The following is a 17,523-nucleotide window of genomic DNA, read 5'->3' as shown; positions in this document are numbered from 1 at the left end:
TTCTTTCCCTCCTGCTGGCCGCTGTAATCTGCTCTGCTTCACACCTTGTCAGGAGACGACTATGTTCACCGTGGCGACCAGCTACCCACAGGCGAACGCCATCGCCGCTATAGGCATGTCAACTAGCGGCCGGGCTGCTGCCGCTGTGGCGGGGGATGGGGAGGTATGATGCCGAGGCTTGTCAGAGCAGATCAAGATACGATCTGAGTCCGTAAATTAGGTTCCACTTTCCTTCAGCGTGGGGAGCAACGACAAACACTCTAGCCATAGGAAGTCAGGATCCTCCTCTGGATGCCATGAGTCACTAACTTCAGAGCCTCATTGGACAGAAACGCGTCTGTCAGAGCAAAAACCAAACCTGGATGCAATGCCAGGAGAAAAATCTCCATGAGATCTAATGCTTTGTTCTTTGACTTCCAGTCGATCCTTTTTTCTTGATTCTCATTTTCTAATCAATACTTTGAATATTTATTTTTGCCCTGTCATACTGGTCATTTCTTCTGCACACAATACTTTACAAATAAATTAGAAATTTCACAAATCAAACATTGTTTTAATGAATATTTGTATGGTGGTGATTAATATAAGATGGTCCTAAAGTCCACATAGTACTGGAAATGGTCTTTAGTGTTTTCACAAATAGAATACGGATTTATCTCTGACGTTTAAAGACGTTAATTGTAGCTCTGTCCAGTCTAAGTGGTTTATATTTTGGACTACAGATCATTAAATGCCATAAATCTTTAATTAAAAACAAGAGAAACAGTCATTAAGTTATTACTGATTATGTGTCTGAGGGTCTGTTAACAAATTAGCAACATTAGCCTCTAGTAGGGTATATTTCTTTACATGGAGGCATCTACTCCTCATTGCCTGAAGATTAAATACTCAATAGAAAACACATCAGCATGGCGCCCTGGGAGGAGAGCCACTTCACCATTTAAAAATCACTACTTCTTTGTTTTAGATTCAGTACCAGAGTTTCTCCCAGTATATTATAAGCCTGGCTGCCCGCAATTGCTTTACAACCCCCCCCAGGCTAAGTGTTGCTTGTTTTTGGGAAAATAATAACTAAAAAAACATTATATATTTATATTGTTAGCCGAATTGCAAGCGTCTCTGTTGCTCTGAGCGTTTCACTAGAGGAGCAGATTTATTCCTAAAGGATAGGTTTATAAATTATGATATATAAGTTTAGAGTTTATGCAATTAAAGCCGGCAGCGTGCGGACCAATCACACAGCTGGCGCCTCTGCGCTTTGCCTCACGCGCTGCCGCTGCTTTACCTCACTTTACCTCAGCGGTGCCTCCTTTCACTCAAACTGACCTGTATGGATATTTACATCAACTTCCTGTGAGAAATGATTTCTCTTTGGAGAACTCAAGGTAAGAGTTTAAACCCCGCCGCGTTAGCTCCGGTTGCGCAGCTCTACGTGAACCGCAGGAATAACTTGTAGTTGCAAATTCAGAGGTGCGGTGAGATTTATCTTTGTGAACAAAACAATATGCGGCTTTTCCATCTCAACACGCTGCCCAGCGTGTGGCTCTGTTTTCCCTGTAAAGCAGGGGTCTCAATCTCCAGTCCTTGAGGGCCACAGTCCTGCAACTTTTAGATGTGCCTCTGCTGCACCACACCTGAATAGAATAATTAGGTCATTAGCAAGACTCTGGAGAACTGATCTACACAAGGAGGAGGTAATTAAGCCATTTCATTCCAGTGTTTTGTACCTGTGGCACATCTAAAAACTGTAGGTCTGCGGCCCTCGAGGACTGGAGTTTGAGACCCCTGCTGTAAAGTGTATGTATGTGTTCCCAGTTGATCGGTGTGTTAGTGGTTAATGAACCAGTTCTGACCTCATCATGCAAGTTCAGCTCAGTGAGGAGCTTTAGCGCTCGCCTAGTAGTCACGCATCACGCTGTTTTTATATTATTTTATTAGTAGTAGTATTATTTTTCCGGTTACACGATGCATCAAACCATATCAAATACGTTTTCTACTTAGTCAGCCAGAGTTCATACGCGCAGCCGCGCGGGATCTGAAAATCTCGTCCCATTAACTGCAGCAACCAGAACAGCTTCAGTGACTCTTGTTAAAAACTCATCCATCCATCCATCCATCTTCTTCCGCTTACCCGAGGTCGGGTCGTGGGGGTAGCAGCTTCAGAAGGGAGGCCCAGACTTCCCTCTCCCCATCCACTTCTTCCAGCTCTTCCGGGGGAATCTTGAGGCGTTCCCAGGCCAGCCGAGAGACATAGTCCCTCCAGCGTGTCCTGGGTCTTCCCCGGGGCCTCCTCCCGCTGGGACGTGCCCGGAACACCTCACCAGGGAGGCGTCCAGGAGGCATCCTGACCAGATGCCCGAGCCACCTCAACTGGCTCCTCTCGATGTGAAGGAGCAGCGGCTCTACTCTGAGTCCCTCCCGGATGACTGAGCTTCTCACCCTATCGCTAAGGGAGAGCCCAGCCACCCTACGGAGAAAACCCATTTCGGCCGCTTGTATCCGCGATCTCAATGAGGGTGGAAACGTAGATCGACCGGTAAATCGAGAGCTTCGCTTTTTGGCTCAGCTCTCTCTTCACCACGACGGACCGGTACAGCGCCTGCTTGACGCTTGCTTTTTGCAGACGATGTGGTCCTGTTGGCTTCATCAGGTCGTGATCTGCAGCTCTCGCTGGAGCGGTTCGCAGCCGAGTGTGAAGCGGCCGGGATGAGGATCGGTGCCTCCAAATCCGAGGCCATGGTTTTGAGTCAGAAAAGGGTAGAGTGCCTTCTCCGGGTTGGGGGAATTTGGGGGGTGAGGGGGTGTCCTGCCCCAAGTGGAGGAGTTCAAGTATCATGGGATCTTGTTCACGAATGGGGGAAGAAGGGAGCGGGAGATCGACAGGCGGATTGGCGCAGCGTCTGTTAAAAAGTCAATAGACACAAAATGGAAGAGCTACTAAAGCCACATTAGCAGCATTAATTTAAATCTCCCGTTTGTTCCACATCTCTGCGCAGTGCAGAGGATTTAACTCATCAAGCAGGGCCGGTCCAAGGCTGTATGAGGCCTTGAGCAGAATTTGACTTAGGGGCCCCTCTTGCTGCTAAAACATCAGCACCTCTAACAGCTTCTGTGTTAGATTTAGTGAAATCTGGGAGATGGGGAGTAGTTTAATTGGCCAATCTAAAAAGCAATAAGTTATAATTACAGTTTACTAATTTGTATTTGTGAACAAACAGCTCAAACTCAAGCATCAGATTGTTGCTGTGGTAACAAAACAATCTAACTATGAATATTGTTCTTTGAGGTTTTACAAAGTAAACTTGCCAGGTCCTTTAATACCATTGATAATCTCAATAAATAAATGTTACATTTATGTATCTGTGTTAAAATATTAGCATTTATGGGGCCCCTGAAGCCCTGGGGGGCCTTATGGAGCCGCTGACTTAAATTTGGATTAAACAGAAGTGCAAATAATTGATATTTATTTTAACTGTATTGTTTGATTTGTTGTTTTTAAGATTCTGTAGTTGTGGGTTTGAATAGCGTTTCACTGGTGATATTTTCCCGTAACATATAATTACGCAGTAATATTTTTACATTTCCTGTCAACATAACATCTTTGAATACAAAAACACAGTGGACCGCTGGTGGACCGCCTCAGCACCCCGACCACTGGGCTTAGCAAGTTCTCTGGGGGAAACCCTGAGTACATTAGTTTAATTTATGCTAAAACAACAAAGAAACTACGTGATATGAGCTGGTAGGGGTTTGATGCTGATGTAGTTCAGTGTTCTGAAAAGTCTTGAAACTGTAAACAGAAAACAAAAATAACAACTTGAAGACTTTATTGCTTCCAACTAAAATGACTGTTAGGTCGACAAAACAAACACTGGTTTAGCTTAGCAGGCTTGTTATATCTTAATAGTTCATAGTGGGGGTGCACTGATTTATCAACTAGCTGATTTATCAATCAAACTGATTTAATGGCACCAGCTTCCTTAATTTTGGGAGAACAGTGATCAGCCAATGCTTACATGTGAAGCCTATCTTATCCACTGATCTTATCTTCCTCATCAAAGGTCTAAAAACCAGCTTCTGTCCACTTCTGCTCTACATTCAGAGGTCAGACTGTTAGCCCTGCCCACCAGGAAATGTCCAAATGTTTGCAGTAACAATAATCAGCCCACTGTTACCAATTCAGGGACTTTCCTTCAATATTAAGCGACATTTCAGATTTGAAAAAATCAGAATTTGGTTCAAAATCGGAACCAGCAGGTCAGGCTTTTTAAAGACCACTAGTTTGTAGCTCAGAGTTCAGGGGAATCACATATCAGGAATGCTGCAATGCACAATGCATCTAGTTAATACATTATCTGTCTCATATGAATGGTTTGTTGATGTATAAATAAATTGCCAGAATTGAAAAGGGAGTATTACTCTATGATTTTCTCTAATTTGGTGATCAGCTCAAATGAAGTTTTTAAAACATTAAAAAAAATGTTTTAATGTTTTTTCATATCTGTAACAAAACAACAAACCTTCTTTGAAGTAGCTGGGTCTCTTTTCTGATTTAGGATTCAAACCAACCTCTATCACAGAACCAGCAGATCATTTGTTATAGTGACAGATTGTCAAAGTGTATAATCAGTTAAATAAATAAAGAAAATTGGGCGCGCCGTGGTGGCGTAAGGGTTAGCGTGACCCATATTTGGAGGCCTTCAGTCCTCGACGCGGGCGTCGCGGGTTCGACTCCCGGACCCGACGATATTTGCCGCATGTCTTCCCGCCTCTCCTTCCCTGTTTCCTGTCAGCCTACTGTCATATAAGGGACACTAGAGCCCACAAAAGACCCCCTGGACGGGTAAAAAAATAAAAATAAATAAAATTAACTAATAAGGAAATCAATAACTGGTCATTTCATTTCTATTAAGGCCCTGTTTGTAAATTCTACCTGCTTTTGACTCTCAGATGCTCATGGGATTATGATGTCTAGTTGTTTCATAGAAAGATGTTTTGTCATGACACTTTTTTCAACTTTGAATGAAACATGCACAATACCAAACAGAATGCTACTTCAGTTTCATTATGGGGTGAAACAGGAAGAATGAACAATGATGACAGCGTATAACTGAAGTACCATGACAGTAGCTGTTCCTGCAACCGTTTCTGTTTACAGCAACACAGCGTGACTTTCACTGCAACTTTTGTTGATGTCAGACTGCCGACAAGCTTTCCGGCACTTCAGCTTTCTGAAAATCCACAAACGACTAAACGGCGTACCACAGGTCAGTTTGTAAAGTTAATTACACCACTTCAATGGCTGATTGGTTAACATAATTACAACATTTCAAAGTCCATTTCCTACCTTCCTCACAGCTGCCGTGCTTCGCCACATCAATTTTCCTCTTGTGCTCGCAGGCGGACCTGTTGAGCTCACACTCGTTGCTGTAGGTGATGCCGTCGCTGCCGCACACCGGGGCGCTGGCCTCTCCACTGCACTGCAGGCACTCGCACTTTTTCTCCACACACCGGGCACCAAAGCTACAGACGGTGTTGCCGCACATTTCTGTATCACACACACGCACGCACACGCATTAAAATGTATATCTTGAACTAACATTGAAATGAGATTTTATTCCCCGTCTGCCTGTGTGCCTGAATTTCATTTTCTGCTTTTAATCCAGCAGGAAAAGAAGAACTTCATGAAACACAAAGATAAAATGTTTCACTCGCCAGAAGTGAAGCTGGCTGTCGCTCTTTGAGGATTCCAGAACAGGAAGTGTGACAAACCGTAATGATTGCAACATGCTGCCACTTACTGCACTCTCCCTGGCTGACCACCCGCAACTCCACCTGCTCCGTGCAGGACCTCACGTTCAGCTCACACTCGCTTTGGTAGGTGTGGCCGTCGCTGCCGCACACGGGCTGGTGCGACTCCACGCACTCCGACGGGCACACGCAGCGCCCACTCTGGGCGTCACAGATCGCCCCGAAGGAGCAGTTGGAGCAGGCTTCATCTGGAGGGAAAATAAAAAAAGGAGACTAAAACTTAGCATGCTTGCGTTTATGTGTGTGTGCAGCCACAGTGAAATGAGCAAATAACTTCCTTTCTAACTTATGTTATCAATATGCAAATTATAAAGCCTTACTTAGATTTTAATGATCCTTGAAAAATTCTTCAAGTGGATGCTTTTTTTGCCACACTACATTTTCTTTCATTAGCTTGGAAATGTTCATCTGTACATTTTTTTTTTTTTAAACTCTCAATCAGTAAGATTATTAAAATGTCATTACAGAGTTTCAAAGCCTGGTGGCTTTCAGTTCTCTGGTCATTACTGAAATAAGCTGAGACTTTACATGAGGATAATCAACAACGTCCTGCAGAAGTGGAAACTACACAGAATCTGCACCAGACAATAAATCAGCCTCTTCCATGTTTAGAACACATGCATGAAAAAGCTTATTGAAAATCAGCATGTGATATTTTACTCTTAGAAGCTAACTCTGTTTTTTAAAAGTACTATCCAGTTTCTGTTAGCATGTGACTTGCTCTGGTAAGCTAACTCTATGCTAACAATGAGACCTGGATATGAAGCTCAGAACTGTTGTTTAACTTCTACTTTGAAATAATGAAGGGAGTAATGTTTGACTTGCCTTGTTGCTTTGATGGTATTGACTGATAAAATGACCCGAATAAACTCCAGCCACAGTGACCGGTGTAACATTCTGGCCACTTTAAAGACACATGAAACCTACAGACCAGAAATATGATTTTCTTCCAAAAGCAGATTATAAAAAACATCTATTGGTTCTTATTTGCCATGCCCAAAGTAGAGCCGTACATAAAAACGATTATCTGGAACAAACAACGATGGATGGAAACTAAATTTCATTTTGCCAGAACACAGATGTGGCTAGTAAATCAGGTGGAATAAAAACAGGCGACTGGAAAATCTTGCAGAGGAGGCTGTAAAGATTTCACCTCATTTATAAAAAGATTTTTATATTTAACAGGCTCTGATAAGCTTTTTGTTTTTGTTTTGCTTATATGAAGCAGCACTGATAAATTGGTGCAGAAACACTAATTTAATACAGGACTAGCATTCACCTGAGATCTACTGAATTGATGAGATATAATAAAGCAGGCACATCTGTCAAATACAAAGTGGCACTTTCACGTTAATTTGATATGAAAAAAAAATCCTGACATAAAACCAGAAAAAAAAATGCACAAATTAAAAGAAGGATGGATAAATGGCCTGTGTTACTCAAAAAATATCGAACCACCAAATCCTTTTCCAGGAACCAAATTAAAGAACTGAACAGAAATAAATGTTGGAAAATAAAAAGGAGTCTTGTGGAAGAATACGTCTCTCTTTGGTACTCTATCATACAGCATTTATGGGACAATGGTCAGAATCTGAAGCCATTCCAGTGAAAACAGCCACACAAGAGCCGAGTAACACTTACAGCGCTCTGAAAGCATGAAGGAGACAGATTCTCTGGGCTGATGAGATGAGGATTGAATGCTTTGGCCTGAATGCCAATAGCTGAGTGTGGTGAGCGCCAACTACAGCTCATCACCTAGCTACTGCGGCCCTGTGGGCAAACCTGCAGCCAGCAATGCTTTTTCTGTACAGGCTTCAAAGCAGCAGGTACCGAGAAGCAAGGCAGAGCCCGGAGAGAAAAATAACACTTTTCAAACTCTATTCACAACTTTTGTTAAGTTGAAATGATTTCCAAACAATATGATGTCTACAAAAACGAACCTAAAATATGAAACAGGGATTATGGAATAATGATTTCCAAAAAGATAGCAGTGCTAGTATTAGCATTAGCATGGACGGTCCTGTTGTTGATGAAGTGAAATACCTTCTTATTTTCAAATGTCACTTGATTAAAACAAAAAATCTTTAAAGTCTTAGGGGGTAAAAAAGCAGAACTTTAAATATCACAAATGGTAGAAAATGTCAGACAGCAGAGCAGCAGTTAAAAACTAGCATGTGAGAATTTAAATATGTCATTAGTTTGCTTTTTAAGTGTGCTTTCGCTGCAGCAGAGCAAACATTAGCAAAGAATAAGATTCATTTCCATCGATATTAGCTTAAAATCATGAACTTGTCACTAAACTTTGCAGAATAACTGATAATATGTGGTTGTGTTAGACTAAGAATGTTTATTTACTGTTTTGTGTGTTTTTCTATGATGATTAGTGGATTAACAGCTACACCCACAATGTTACACCTTTCTTTGAAATATTGTTCAGTAATCTGACAAAATGTGCAAAAAACATTCATGGAAGGGAGAATAAAACATTCTTTAAAAGAGATTATATTTGGGATTATAGTTCATGTCTTTTTGTCTTAACAGAACCATTGGCTTTGAGGGATTTAGTTTGAATAATATCGGACAAAAAAAAGCCTTTGTGTTAGCGTTTTTTTGTCTCAAACATAAATAAACCTAAATCATAAGTATCTGTAAAACAAACTGTCTCTCAGCTATAAATCAGGAAGTGTTGGTGAGTGTTGTCCTTTATCAGGCTTTGTGTCCTGATAGCAGGCTAGCTCTTTTCTTTCTTTTTTATCAGCCCCTGCCTCTCGTGCCGGGCTCTCCACACTGCCTGTTCCTCCAGACAAAATGTATCTCTGACAGGAAAAAAGGTGAGCCGCAGTTCAAAGCCAGGAGAACAGGGGGAATTGTCGCCATTACAGATAGTGTTGAGAAGTCCATTTTTGTTCCCTGATTTTCTCTTCCTGAAGTTTTTCTCATCACTTTTTAGGTCCAGACAGACAGAAATGTTCTGCCTCTTTCTGAAGCCGACTGCGTTCAAAACTGGAATAAGCTCAGAGTGACACAAAATATGTAAAAAACATTATGCCATACAGATAATATCATCACCACTGGGATCATGTTTCCACATCAATCTCTACTCATGCTGTTTTGTGGCATTATGGCTGTAGCAATACACTAAACTCACGATACAATACAATACACGATATTATGTTCACGATACGATATATATCATGATACTCAGCCAACAGTACAATTTGATACAATTTTATGATTTTAGAGGGACAGAGTGATTTTGGTGACATTTTGTGACAGTTCCATGGACTCGGATTAAATCAATTGAACTGATGGTGTAATGAATGTTGTTTTTGTCATACATTTGCTTTGTTTAAATGTTGATTGTATGGCTTTGTGTATTTAGTTATGCAGAAAAGGAACCTTTTTTGTCTTATTCACTTATATTAGATAATGCAATTCATCTATTTCATTTCATTATTTAATTCATTGTAACTGGTTGTTTCATTACATGTCATTTTTAATGTACTGTGTGTGGTGGAAAATTACTACAAGTTAACATCTGCTGATCATGTTATACTAAATGCTTGTGAACTCTCACCAAAAGAACTATTTGGGTTACTTGTACAAGGTTGGAAGTTGTTTTCAACAGCTGCATCAGAACCAGACCGTCTCTCCTCTTGTTTTGGATTCCTTATCCTTGGTATAAAACTCGTGTGTTGTCTCTGCCTGGCAGAGCTCTTCATCCAGACCTGCTTCATTATTGATTGTCCTATGAGCTCTCTGTATTGTGCACAATATATGAATAAACCTGATTGAGTGATTTTACCTGACAGTGCTTGGTGAAATAGTTTTTTTCCCTACAACACTGTGCAAGTTGGAACAGGAGGGATTTGAGCAAGATTTAATGTATCAATACTCACGGATGGAAAATCGATACTTTCGAGGAAAAAAATATCAATAAATATTGCAGAATTGATAAAATTACACAGCCCTATGTGGCATATTGGCTCCCCACCGAGGGTGCCATTTCAGCAGGGAGCAACAGAAACACCAAATTTAAAAAAGAGGCTAATGATGCTAAGTTTGAGTTAGGCCTGTCACGATAAATGGTAAACCAATTAATCGCACGATAAATTAAAACTGTGGACGTCATTTTAATTATTGGCATTATCGTCTCTTCCGCCCTTTTTCTCTTTCTGTTGATGACACTGAATGAAAAAAGGCTCAACTCCGGTGCTCTCCACTGACCCTCCTTCCTCATTTCCTTAGTGTAAAGCCCAGCGCACACTACAAGATCTTAGAGCTGTCGGCTGATTGTCGGCCCATTTTCAAACCCTGACAGACCACACATTAGCCGACAGAAATCCTAGGTATATCGGTTCGATCGTACCGTGTGGTGTCCAACAATGGGCACAAAATAATGGCTACAAGTTCAGTGAACTAATTTTAAAACCAGGCATTAATCAATGCTTTACTACAATCTACCTGCAATGCATGTGGCTAGTGTCAGCGTAAAGTCCTGACTGAATGAAAATCATTAGAACCTATTTATGTCACGTTAACGAAGAACAGCTGAAAAGTTACCGGGTTTATCAACTGCGGTAGCAATTTCGCTCCAACTCCTCCTCTTGTCATTTCTATATTCTTTTCATGTTAAATAAACATTAATGTTGTTTCCACATATCATCTCCAATGTCTGCTGGACTTCAGGTTGTCAGCTGTTTGGGATTCTCCTCCATAATTTCCCCTCAGAAAGCGCAGAGGAGAATCCACGCTTTCTGATTGGCTACCTGTCACATTCAACAGGCTGCGTTAAGATCCCAGTGGGGAAAACCCCTGATTTAGATCGAAGCGGCAACAACAATCTACCGTAACACACCACACAATCTTAGAAAGACCAACATTCTAAGATTGTTGTAAGGGGAAAAATAGGAGCAAAACATCATATAGTGTGAACTATTGCATCAGATAGTCGATGTGCCCATCTTCTCTATTTAAATCTAATTATTACTGAAGGGCAACATAGTATACAGACTTCATAATCTGCACTCTTTTGGTTGAATGCAGTATTTATTTCCACTTTGGCTTTATGTTGTTTAGTTTTTATCAAGTACATTTTTTGTTAATGGAGACTGAGAATCCATTTTGTTTTTGGTTGTTTTGTTTATTTTGTTTATCAGCTCCAGTGTTAAATATTGTTTTGAAAATAAAGTGTATCTATCTTTGGCAGGGAATCGCATGCATTACTATGTCATTTCCATTAAATCAGTGTAAAAAGGTCTTCAAACAATATTATCGTTTATCGCAATAATTTTGAGACAATTAATCGTTGAGCAAAATTTGCTATCGTGACAGGGCTAGTTTGAGTTTTCTGTACAAAATTAAAAGTGCAATGTTAGCCTTAAAATAAAATGGGATCATATCAAGTACAAAATATGAAATATTTATCCCAAATATTAACTTTGTTGACATTCATTAAGCTAATATTGATAGGTTTAGTTTGAAGTGAATGAAACCAGAACACTTTCTGTGAAATAAAGAAACAAACCGTTTGGACATTAGGACCATCATAAAAGAGTGCTGCATAAAAACATTTCCACACAGACCAACTAAACATGGACTGGATTATTGAATGATTATAGATTATTTAAGACAAAACTTATGTAATGAAATAATTTTTCTTTATATAAAGAAAAGGTTTGGGCACAGAAAGAGAAGGCACAGACAGCTTACACATTTTTTGCAAAGCTACCCTAATACAAAATATACAGACCTTTACGGGCAAAACGGAGCTTTTGAGATGGTTTTTCATTTTAAGTTAAAATCATATACATGCAAATAGTAACGTATGATGAATCAAACCTACCTCCTGCCAGTTATTGGCTGGAAGATTTGGATATGTCTTAGTTATATAAAATATTAGACACACTTTTATTAGCCAGATCCCAGATCCAGCCAGCACTGGCACTCACCTCACTCCATTTATTACACATGTAGGAGGAGAAACAGAAAATCTATATTATTGAATAGATTTGATAAAAAAATACTTCTAACATTGGTTTCAACATGGAATGGTATTTAATATCTGATATAGAGGTAACATTTTACCTGTTTATTAGATATATCTGTCTTCTACATTTAGTGCTACTTGAGAATAGCTGGTTGTAGAGAAAACATTTAATTTGAAAAATGTTGTAGCGGTTTATGTGAAGGATGTTTTATGACCATTTAGATTAGTGTTTCTCAACGAAGGCGGTACCCTTCGTTGAGAAACGACGGGTTTCTCAACCTCAACCAGGGGGTTCAGGGGAACAGCAGGGGGCGCTGGCAGAAAAATTTACAAAGGAGTGGGCTGAGATTTCTTTAGGGAGCATTTGCTCGAAGGTAAACTTTACACCTTATATGCACAACAATACCTGTTGAGACTTTGAGCTACTTGCTAAAACTGTATAGTGTAACATTAAAACATGCTTGGCTGCAACTGTATGGATGGTAGCTCTTCTTCTCTTCAGTGTTTGTGTTAGCTTGTTGGCGCAGCTCTGCTCTCCTGCTAGTCTTAGCTTCTAAACATTAGACTATCATCAAGTTTCCATTAAGAGGCTATTTAAATAGATGATGATTTACACAGGAAACAGAGCATGGGAGGCGGTGCGCCACCAAGCTTTGTTTCTGTGGAACCAGATAGAAACATGGAGTGATGTCACAACGTGGAAAAACGTGTTTTTACATCAGTTAGTCTGAAAATAAACACCTTATATTTTCTGTTTACAGAATCTGTTTCAGACAGGAAGATTATTGGTGGCGCACCACCTCCAACCTCTGGTTCCATTGTAAATACTCATTGGCTTCCTTGAAAGGTGACCACTGCAATAAGCTTCATAACACATGTTCACTGAAGGTTGCTTTAGTTTTATTTTGTGTCGTTAGCTGTTAGCTTCAACTACGAGGACCAACTAATCTGGATTTCCACCCAATGGAGATCTCAGTTTCCTCCAGTTAAGGTTCACATGAGCCTCACTTCAAAAATGTTGAACTATCCCTTTAAATCAGAGCTTTGTTTTTTAAAGTTTGTTGGAAACATTCATCATGTAGTCCCGATGGTTCCTGTTAGCCTTCTGTCCAGCATCCACTGCTGCTTTTATTTGAAGCTTCGCTGTGATTGGTGACTGTGGAAGCTGAAGTGAGGCATAGGGGCAGGTCGGTATAAAACGCGCCCTTGAAAGCATGAGGGATTGACTCGCAGTGGAGGGAGAAAGAAAGAGCTTGCAGCTTTACAGCATTTTGTTGATATCCTTAGTGGGGACGAACTGAACTGGAGCTGAGGGGAGCGGCGAGGTATTACCTCAGGATTAGGCAGAAAGAAGTCGGCTTGTTTGTGTTTTGACGGCTTGTGAGCACAGCTAGGCGATAACAACTCCCCCTGTGGCTGCCTGCCGCCGCCTGGCTGTACACTATTAGCTCTGCTCCCCCCACTTGATTCGCTCCTCCTCATCTTATTCACCTTCATCTCCTCTCCTCCCAACATTTATCTGTTTCCCAGCCCTCCCTCTTCTCTGTCCTCCTTTCACTCTCATCCTGGTGTGACCTATATTTTTTACTCAGCTGAGAATATCATTCTCAACACCTGTGGGAAGAAAAAAACAGGAAGTTCTTTTTTTTTTACTTTTTTCCCAAATGATTCAGATGGATTGGCTTTCACCTGCTACACTAACGGCTGTTTTTAGGCAACTGGTACTCCTGTTCTTTACAGGTGGGAGGGTTGGTTGGTTGGGGGTCTATTACCTCAATGAACCTCTGCTTACCCTCCTTGCAAGGACACCTACTGCTCAAACGCAGGAGGCAAAATCTCAGAATAATAACAAATGTCATTCATTCTGCTATCAGGTTGCACCTGAGCCATATAGATAACCACTATGTTTCAGCCTGCAGGGAAGGAAATGAAATTACAGCTGGGCCCCATGAGAACCTATGAGAAGCTCCCACACACACACATGCACCCCCCCACACACGCAGACACACACACACACGCACACACATCAAGGGCACCATTACTTTCACAGTTGTTGGACCCTCTTTTCTGCTCATGAGATCAGACTTCAGTGTCTCAGAGGATAAAATATGACAGCTCAAACTTTACAGACAATTGGGTGCAAATAGCAGAAATAAACATGCACACCCACATGTGAGCTACAATAAAAATGCAGCTGGGTAATGAAATATAGATTTTTCACTGAATGAAAATAAAAACACACCCTGCCTATTGCTCATGTGTGCATGGGTTGAGAACGCCAGAAGAATGAGCTGCCAATAGGATCGCTGAAGTGAGTTGGCAGGTTCTGAAGCTGTCATTTCACCTGACAATTATATTTAACTGTTATATTTAAATCAGAAGGACATCTAACATGTTTGAGTCTTTGTGTTTTCCTCAGATGGCTACCAGAACAGGTCAGGTTATATCTGTGTCTTAATTCTGCCACTTTCCCATGCAGAGGTGGGAGGTGCTGGAGGTTCCTCCATCTTTTCCCCAGTGTTAGTATTTATTTAGATATTTTCACACAATATATTTAGAATTTCACTTTTTTGTGGTGTTTATTGCATTAGGTTGTTCACTATTATGGGTGCACACATTTAGTAAACACATTTTGTTTATTTGAATCATTAACTACTTGGTTTTGCTGAGTTTGAAGGACTGGCTGAAAGGAAAACCAGGAAGTGGAATAAACCATCAGGCTGCTGGAAGCAGGGGACTTGATGTTAAAGAACCTCCTTAAACATTTTTGGTGTTAGGTTGTTTTGTTTTTATAGTTGTTTTGTAGTCAAAATGTGTTGGTTTGAATTACTTATTTATGTTTATGCATTGTTTGTCTTTGTCTCATCTCCCACCTCTCCTCGTTTTGTAGGTTAGCCTTTGTGTATAAATTCCTGTGTGTTCATTGTGTGAGGTTAGTTTTTGTTTGTTATCCTGAGTTAGGTAGGCCTTAGTTGATTTCTTTTGGGCCCATTTTATTATATTTTTGAGATTTGATGTTGGAAGCTTTTTTGTGAAGAATTTTTGGAAAAATAAATAGAAAATATTTTTTTATATATGCCTTTATCCTTGTGCCTTACTGGTTGGACTGTAGCAGGCGGTAACTGGTTTCATTATCTCCAGTAACAATTAATCCTAAACGTGCTTTTAGGAGTTGAAGTAGTATTTTTTACTCTTTCTTGATAGTAACATGAAGTACTACTACTCTTCAGTAAAATGTCTGACACTGTACTCACTGTAATTCCACTGAATGAAGAACAAACATGGTAACCAAAAACACACCAGTAACAGACACACACCTACAGCTGGTTAAAACGCTTTGTAATCCTAATGTCATTTTCTGAGCGTGACATGTTGAAGGCGTGACAGGACACATGCAGGCTGGTTGCTTTCAGGTTGATTTTTCTATAGTTAATCTGGAAACTTCAATAAAAATGAGAATGTGACAAGACCGAGCAGAGAAAGAACATTCCTTGTATCTTTAACACCACCTGCTGTAACACCTCGCCGCTCCATAGAAAGTGCATTAGTGATTGGAACAGTCCGGTATAATTGGCTGCGATAAAAGTTTAAGTCAGTGGGTTGTTAGTGAAAAGCTGTGCAAATAGCTCAGAAATAACCCACATCATCATCACCATCATTCCTGGGACAAGAACAAGCTGGTGCCTCAGCATCCTAATGGCCCCCCAGGGCCGACGCCGGCCATGTCCCCTCAGAAGCCAGGATAGAAGCGGGACCCTCCTCTATGCCAGAACTCTGCTTTCTGTTTTCCTTTTTAAATAAAGGCCATCCGTTGTCGCAGAGCAGACCCATAACCAACCATCTACCTGCGTTGTTGAGCCAAATGGACTCTAGGGGTTTCCACGCTCCCCAAACAATGATGCCGCTCCATTTCTCACTGGCATATGTTCTGCTTTTCAATTTAAAGGAGGAGCTGGGATGGGAAGATCCAGTCCGCAGAGGGCCTCCACCACAGCCAACTGCACCATCTGCCAGGTGCTCACAACTCTAACTGCTACTTAGATTAGTTTGCACAGTAAAGCTCGGAACTAGGAACTGTTTGAATGACTTAAGACAAAGCAGCAAAGTGACACAAACTCATCCACAATCGATTCTTCTGCTACAGTGACTGTTCAGCACAGCAGAGAGCCGCTAATTGTAGGTATTATGGTTGAAAAAAAAGACCAGGCAGAAAATAAACATAATGTCATAAAAGTGAACCGAGGAGGTGGATGGGAAAGTTGGGTAACAGAGATAATGACTGCTGTTCTTTTTGGTCTATGTGTGTGTGAAAAGCAAATGGCTTGACTGTATACAGAAGAAAGTACTACATAATCTGAGTCCATGGGAAAACAGGCCTCTCAATATGGCATTAAGTCATCAAGAGTGTTCACTAAGTGGGCTTAGCAAGCTGTAAAAATCTGCCCATATGGCTCTGCGCCTGCATAGTGGATAAGAAGATATTTTTAACACTTGAAGCTCCGCTGTTGCTGCTGTACTAATGACTAGCTGATACTAAAACACCACAAGACAAAGCCAAGTGACTCATGTAGCCAATTACAGACAAGAAGGCTCCACACTTCGTTGGCAGGAAAGTGCGTCCTCACTTAAAGGTCCAAACAGGCAAATTGGAGTCTGGGTAATTGTATACGGAGCAGAGTGCTGTGGAATAGATGAGAAGGAGACGAACCAGCGATCAGGGTTTTCCTCTGTGTTTTAAAGGCTTGTTTTGACTTTGTTGGTTGTGAAATTGGCGCCAGGGGATCAGCCAAGATCAGAACTGTAGATTTGTTTATTGTTAATGTCTGCTGATTGTAATTTTCACCCTAACAAATGTGGAATTGTGTAAAATCCTTCTTCACAGGGAGAGATGAGTTTTCTACCTTTAATCTAGTTGTAATATGAGCTATCAGAGACAATACATCTATCTTAACCAGGTCAGAAACTCATATTTTTCTTCAAGACTCAGAAATTTGCAACATTGTTTAATCATGAAGCAGTTATGTTGCAGTAATTTAATTTTTTCAGACAGGGTCAACATATTCTTTCAGGAATGAGTCATATTTCCCCAGAAGTGGGTCTGATTCATCTGTACTGGCTGGTTAAACTCTGTTTTTTTTACTTACAGTAAGCTAAATTTGTCTGAATCTTCTTAACAAAGGTCAGACATTAATGAATAAAAAATATATTTTGGTGTATAACTGGGAACACTGTGCCATCTTTGTTGAATCAAAGAGAACTGAGAAAACTAAACTATTATTAAATCTGGCCAATGATGTCATTCAACATCAATCTAACCGTGGTTTGACCGGTCCAGTTAAATCAAGAACCTTTAAATAAAAAAAGAACTTCAACATGGAAATCTGTAAGTCACTGACCCAGACCTAAAAATCCGATATGAGCTTATAATATATTGATTTATTTGCACTTTTGTCATTAAATCTGTAACAAGAGTTTTTAGCTTCTGTTAGTTCAACACAAAGTTATCATTCGTAGTAGTCAGCATGTATTATAAATAGTAATTAGTAACAATTAGTTAGCTGTAAACACAGTAATTTTTGCAGCCAACAGTAATTAATTTGGTAACTGATTACAATATGATGATCAAATCTCAGTGGGTTATCAACGTGAAGCTGGAACCTGGTTCAGTTGGTTCTGACAGTTTTCACTTTAGAACCGATGAATGGGTCATAACATGAACACAG

The 17,523-nt window shown here is 40.5% G+C and overlaps 1 protein-coding gene across 10 annotated transcripts in view; it reads right to left on the bottom strand.

Moving 5' to 3' along the window:
• agrn (agrin) overlaps positions 1 to 17,523 on the bottom strand; it is a 428,855-nt gene that overhangs the window by 95,035 nt on the left and 316,297 nt on the right. For all 10 annotated transcript variants that reach the window (XM_023331737.1, XM_023331766.1, XM_023331734.1 and 7 more), the window contains 2 exons: positions 5,802 to 5,999; positions 5,348 to 5,548 (listed from right to left, as the gene is read on the bottom strand). In XM_023331737.1, the coding sequence (XP_023187505.1) occupies positions 5,348 to 5,548; positions 5,802 to 5,999 (399 nt within the window). The remainder of the gene's footprint in view (positions 1 to 5,347; positions 5,549 to 5,801; positions 6,000 to 17,523) is intronic.

This window comes from Xiphophorus maculatus, chromosome 1 (assembly GCF_002775205.1).
Source record: "Xiphophorus maculatus strain JP 163 A chromosome 1, X_maculatus-5.0-male, whole genome shotgun sequence".
NCBI lineage: Eukaryota > Metazoa > Chordata > Actinopteri > Cyprinodontiformes > Poeciliidae > Xiphophorus > Xiphophorus maculatus.
Note: the sequence above shows the minus strand (reverse complement) of the source record. Positions and strands in the feature narration are given on the sequence as shown.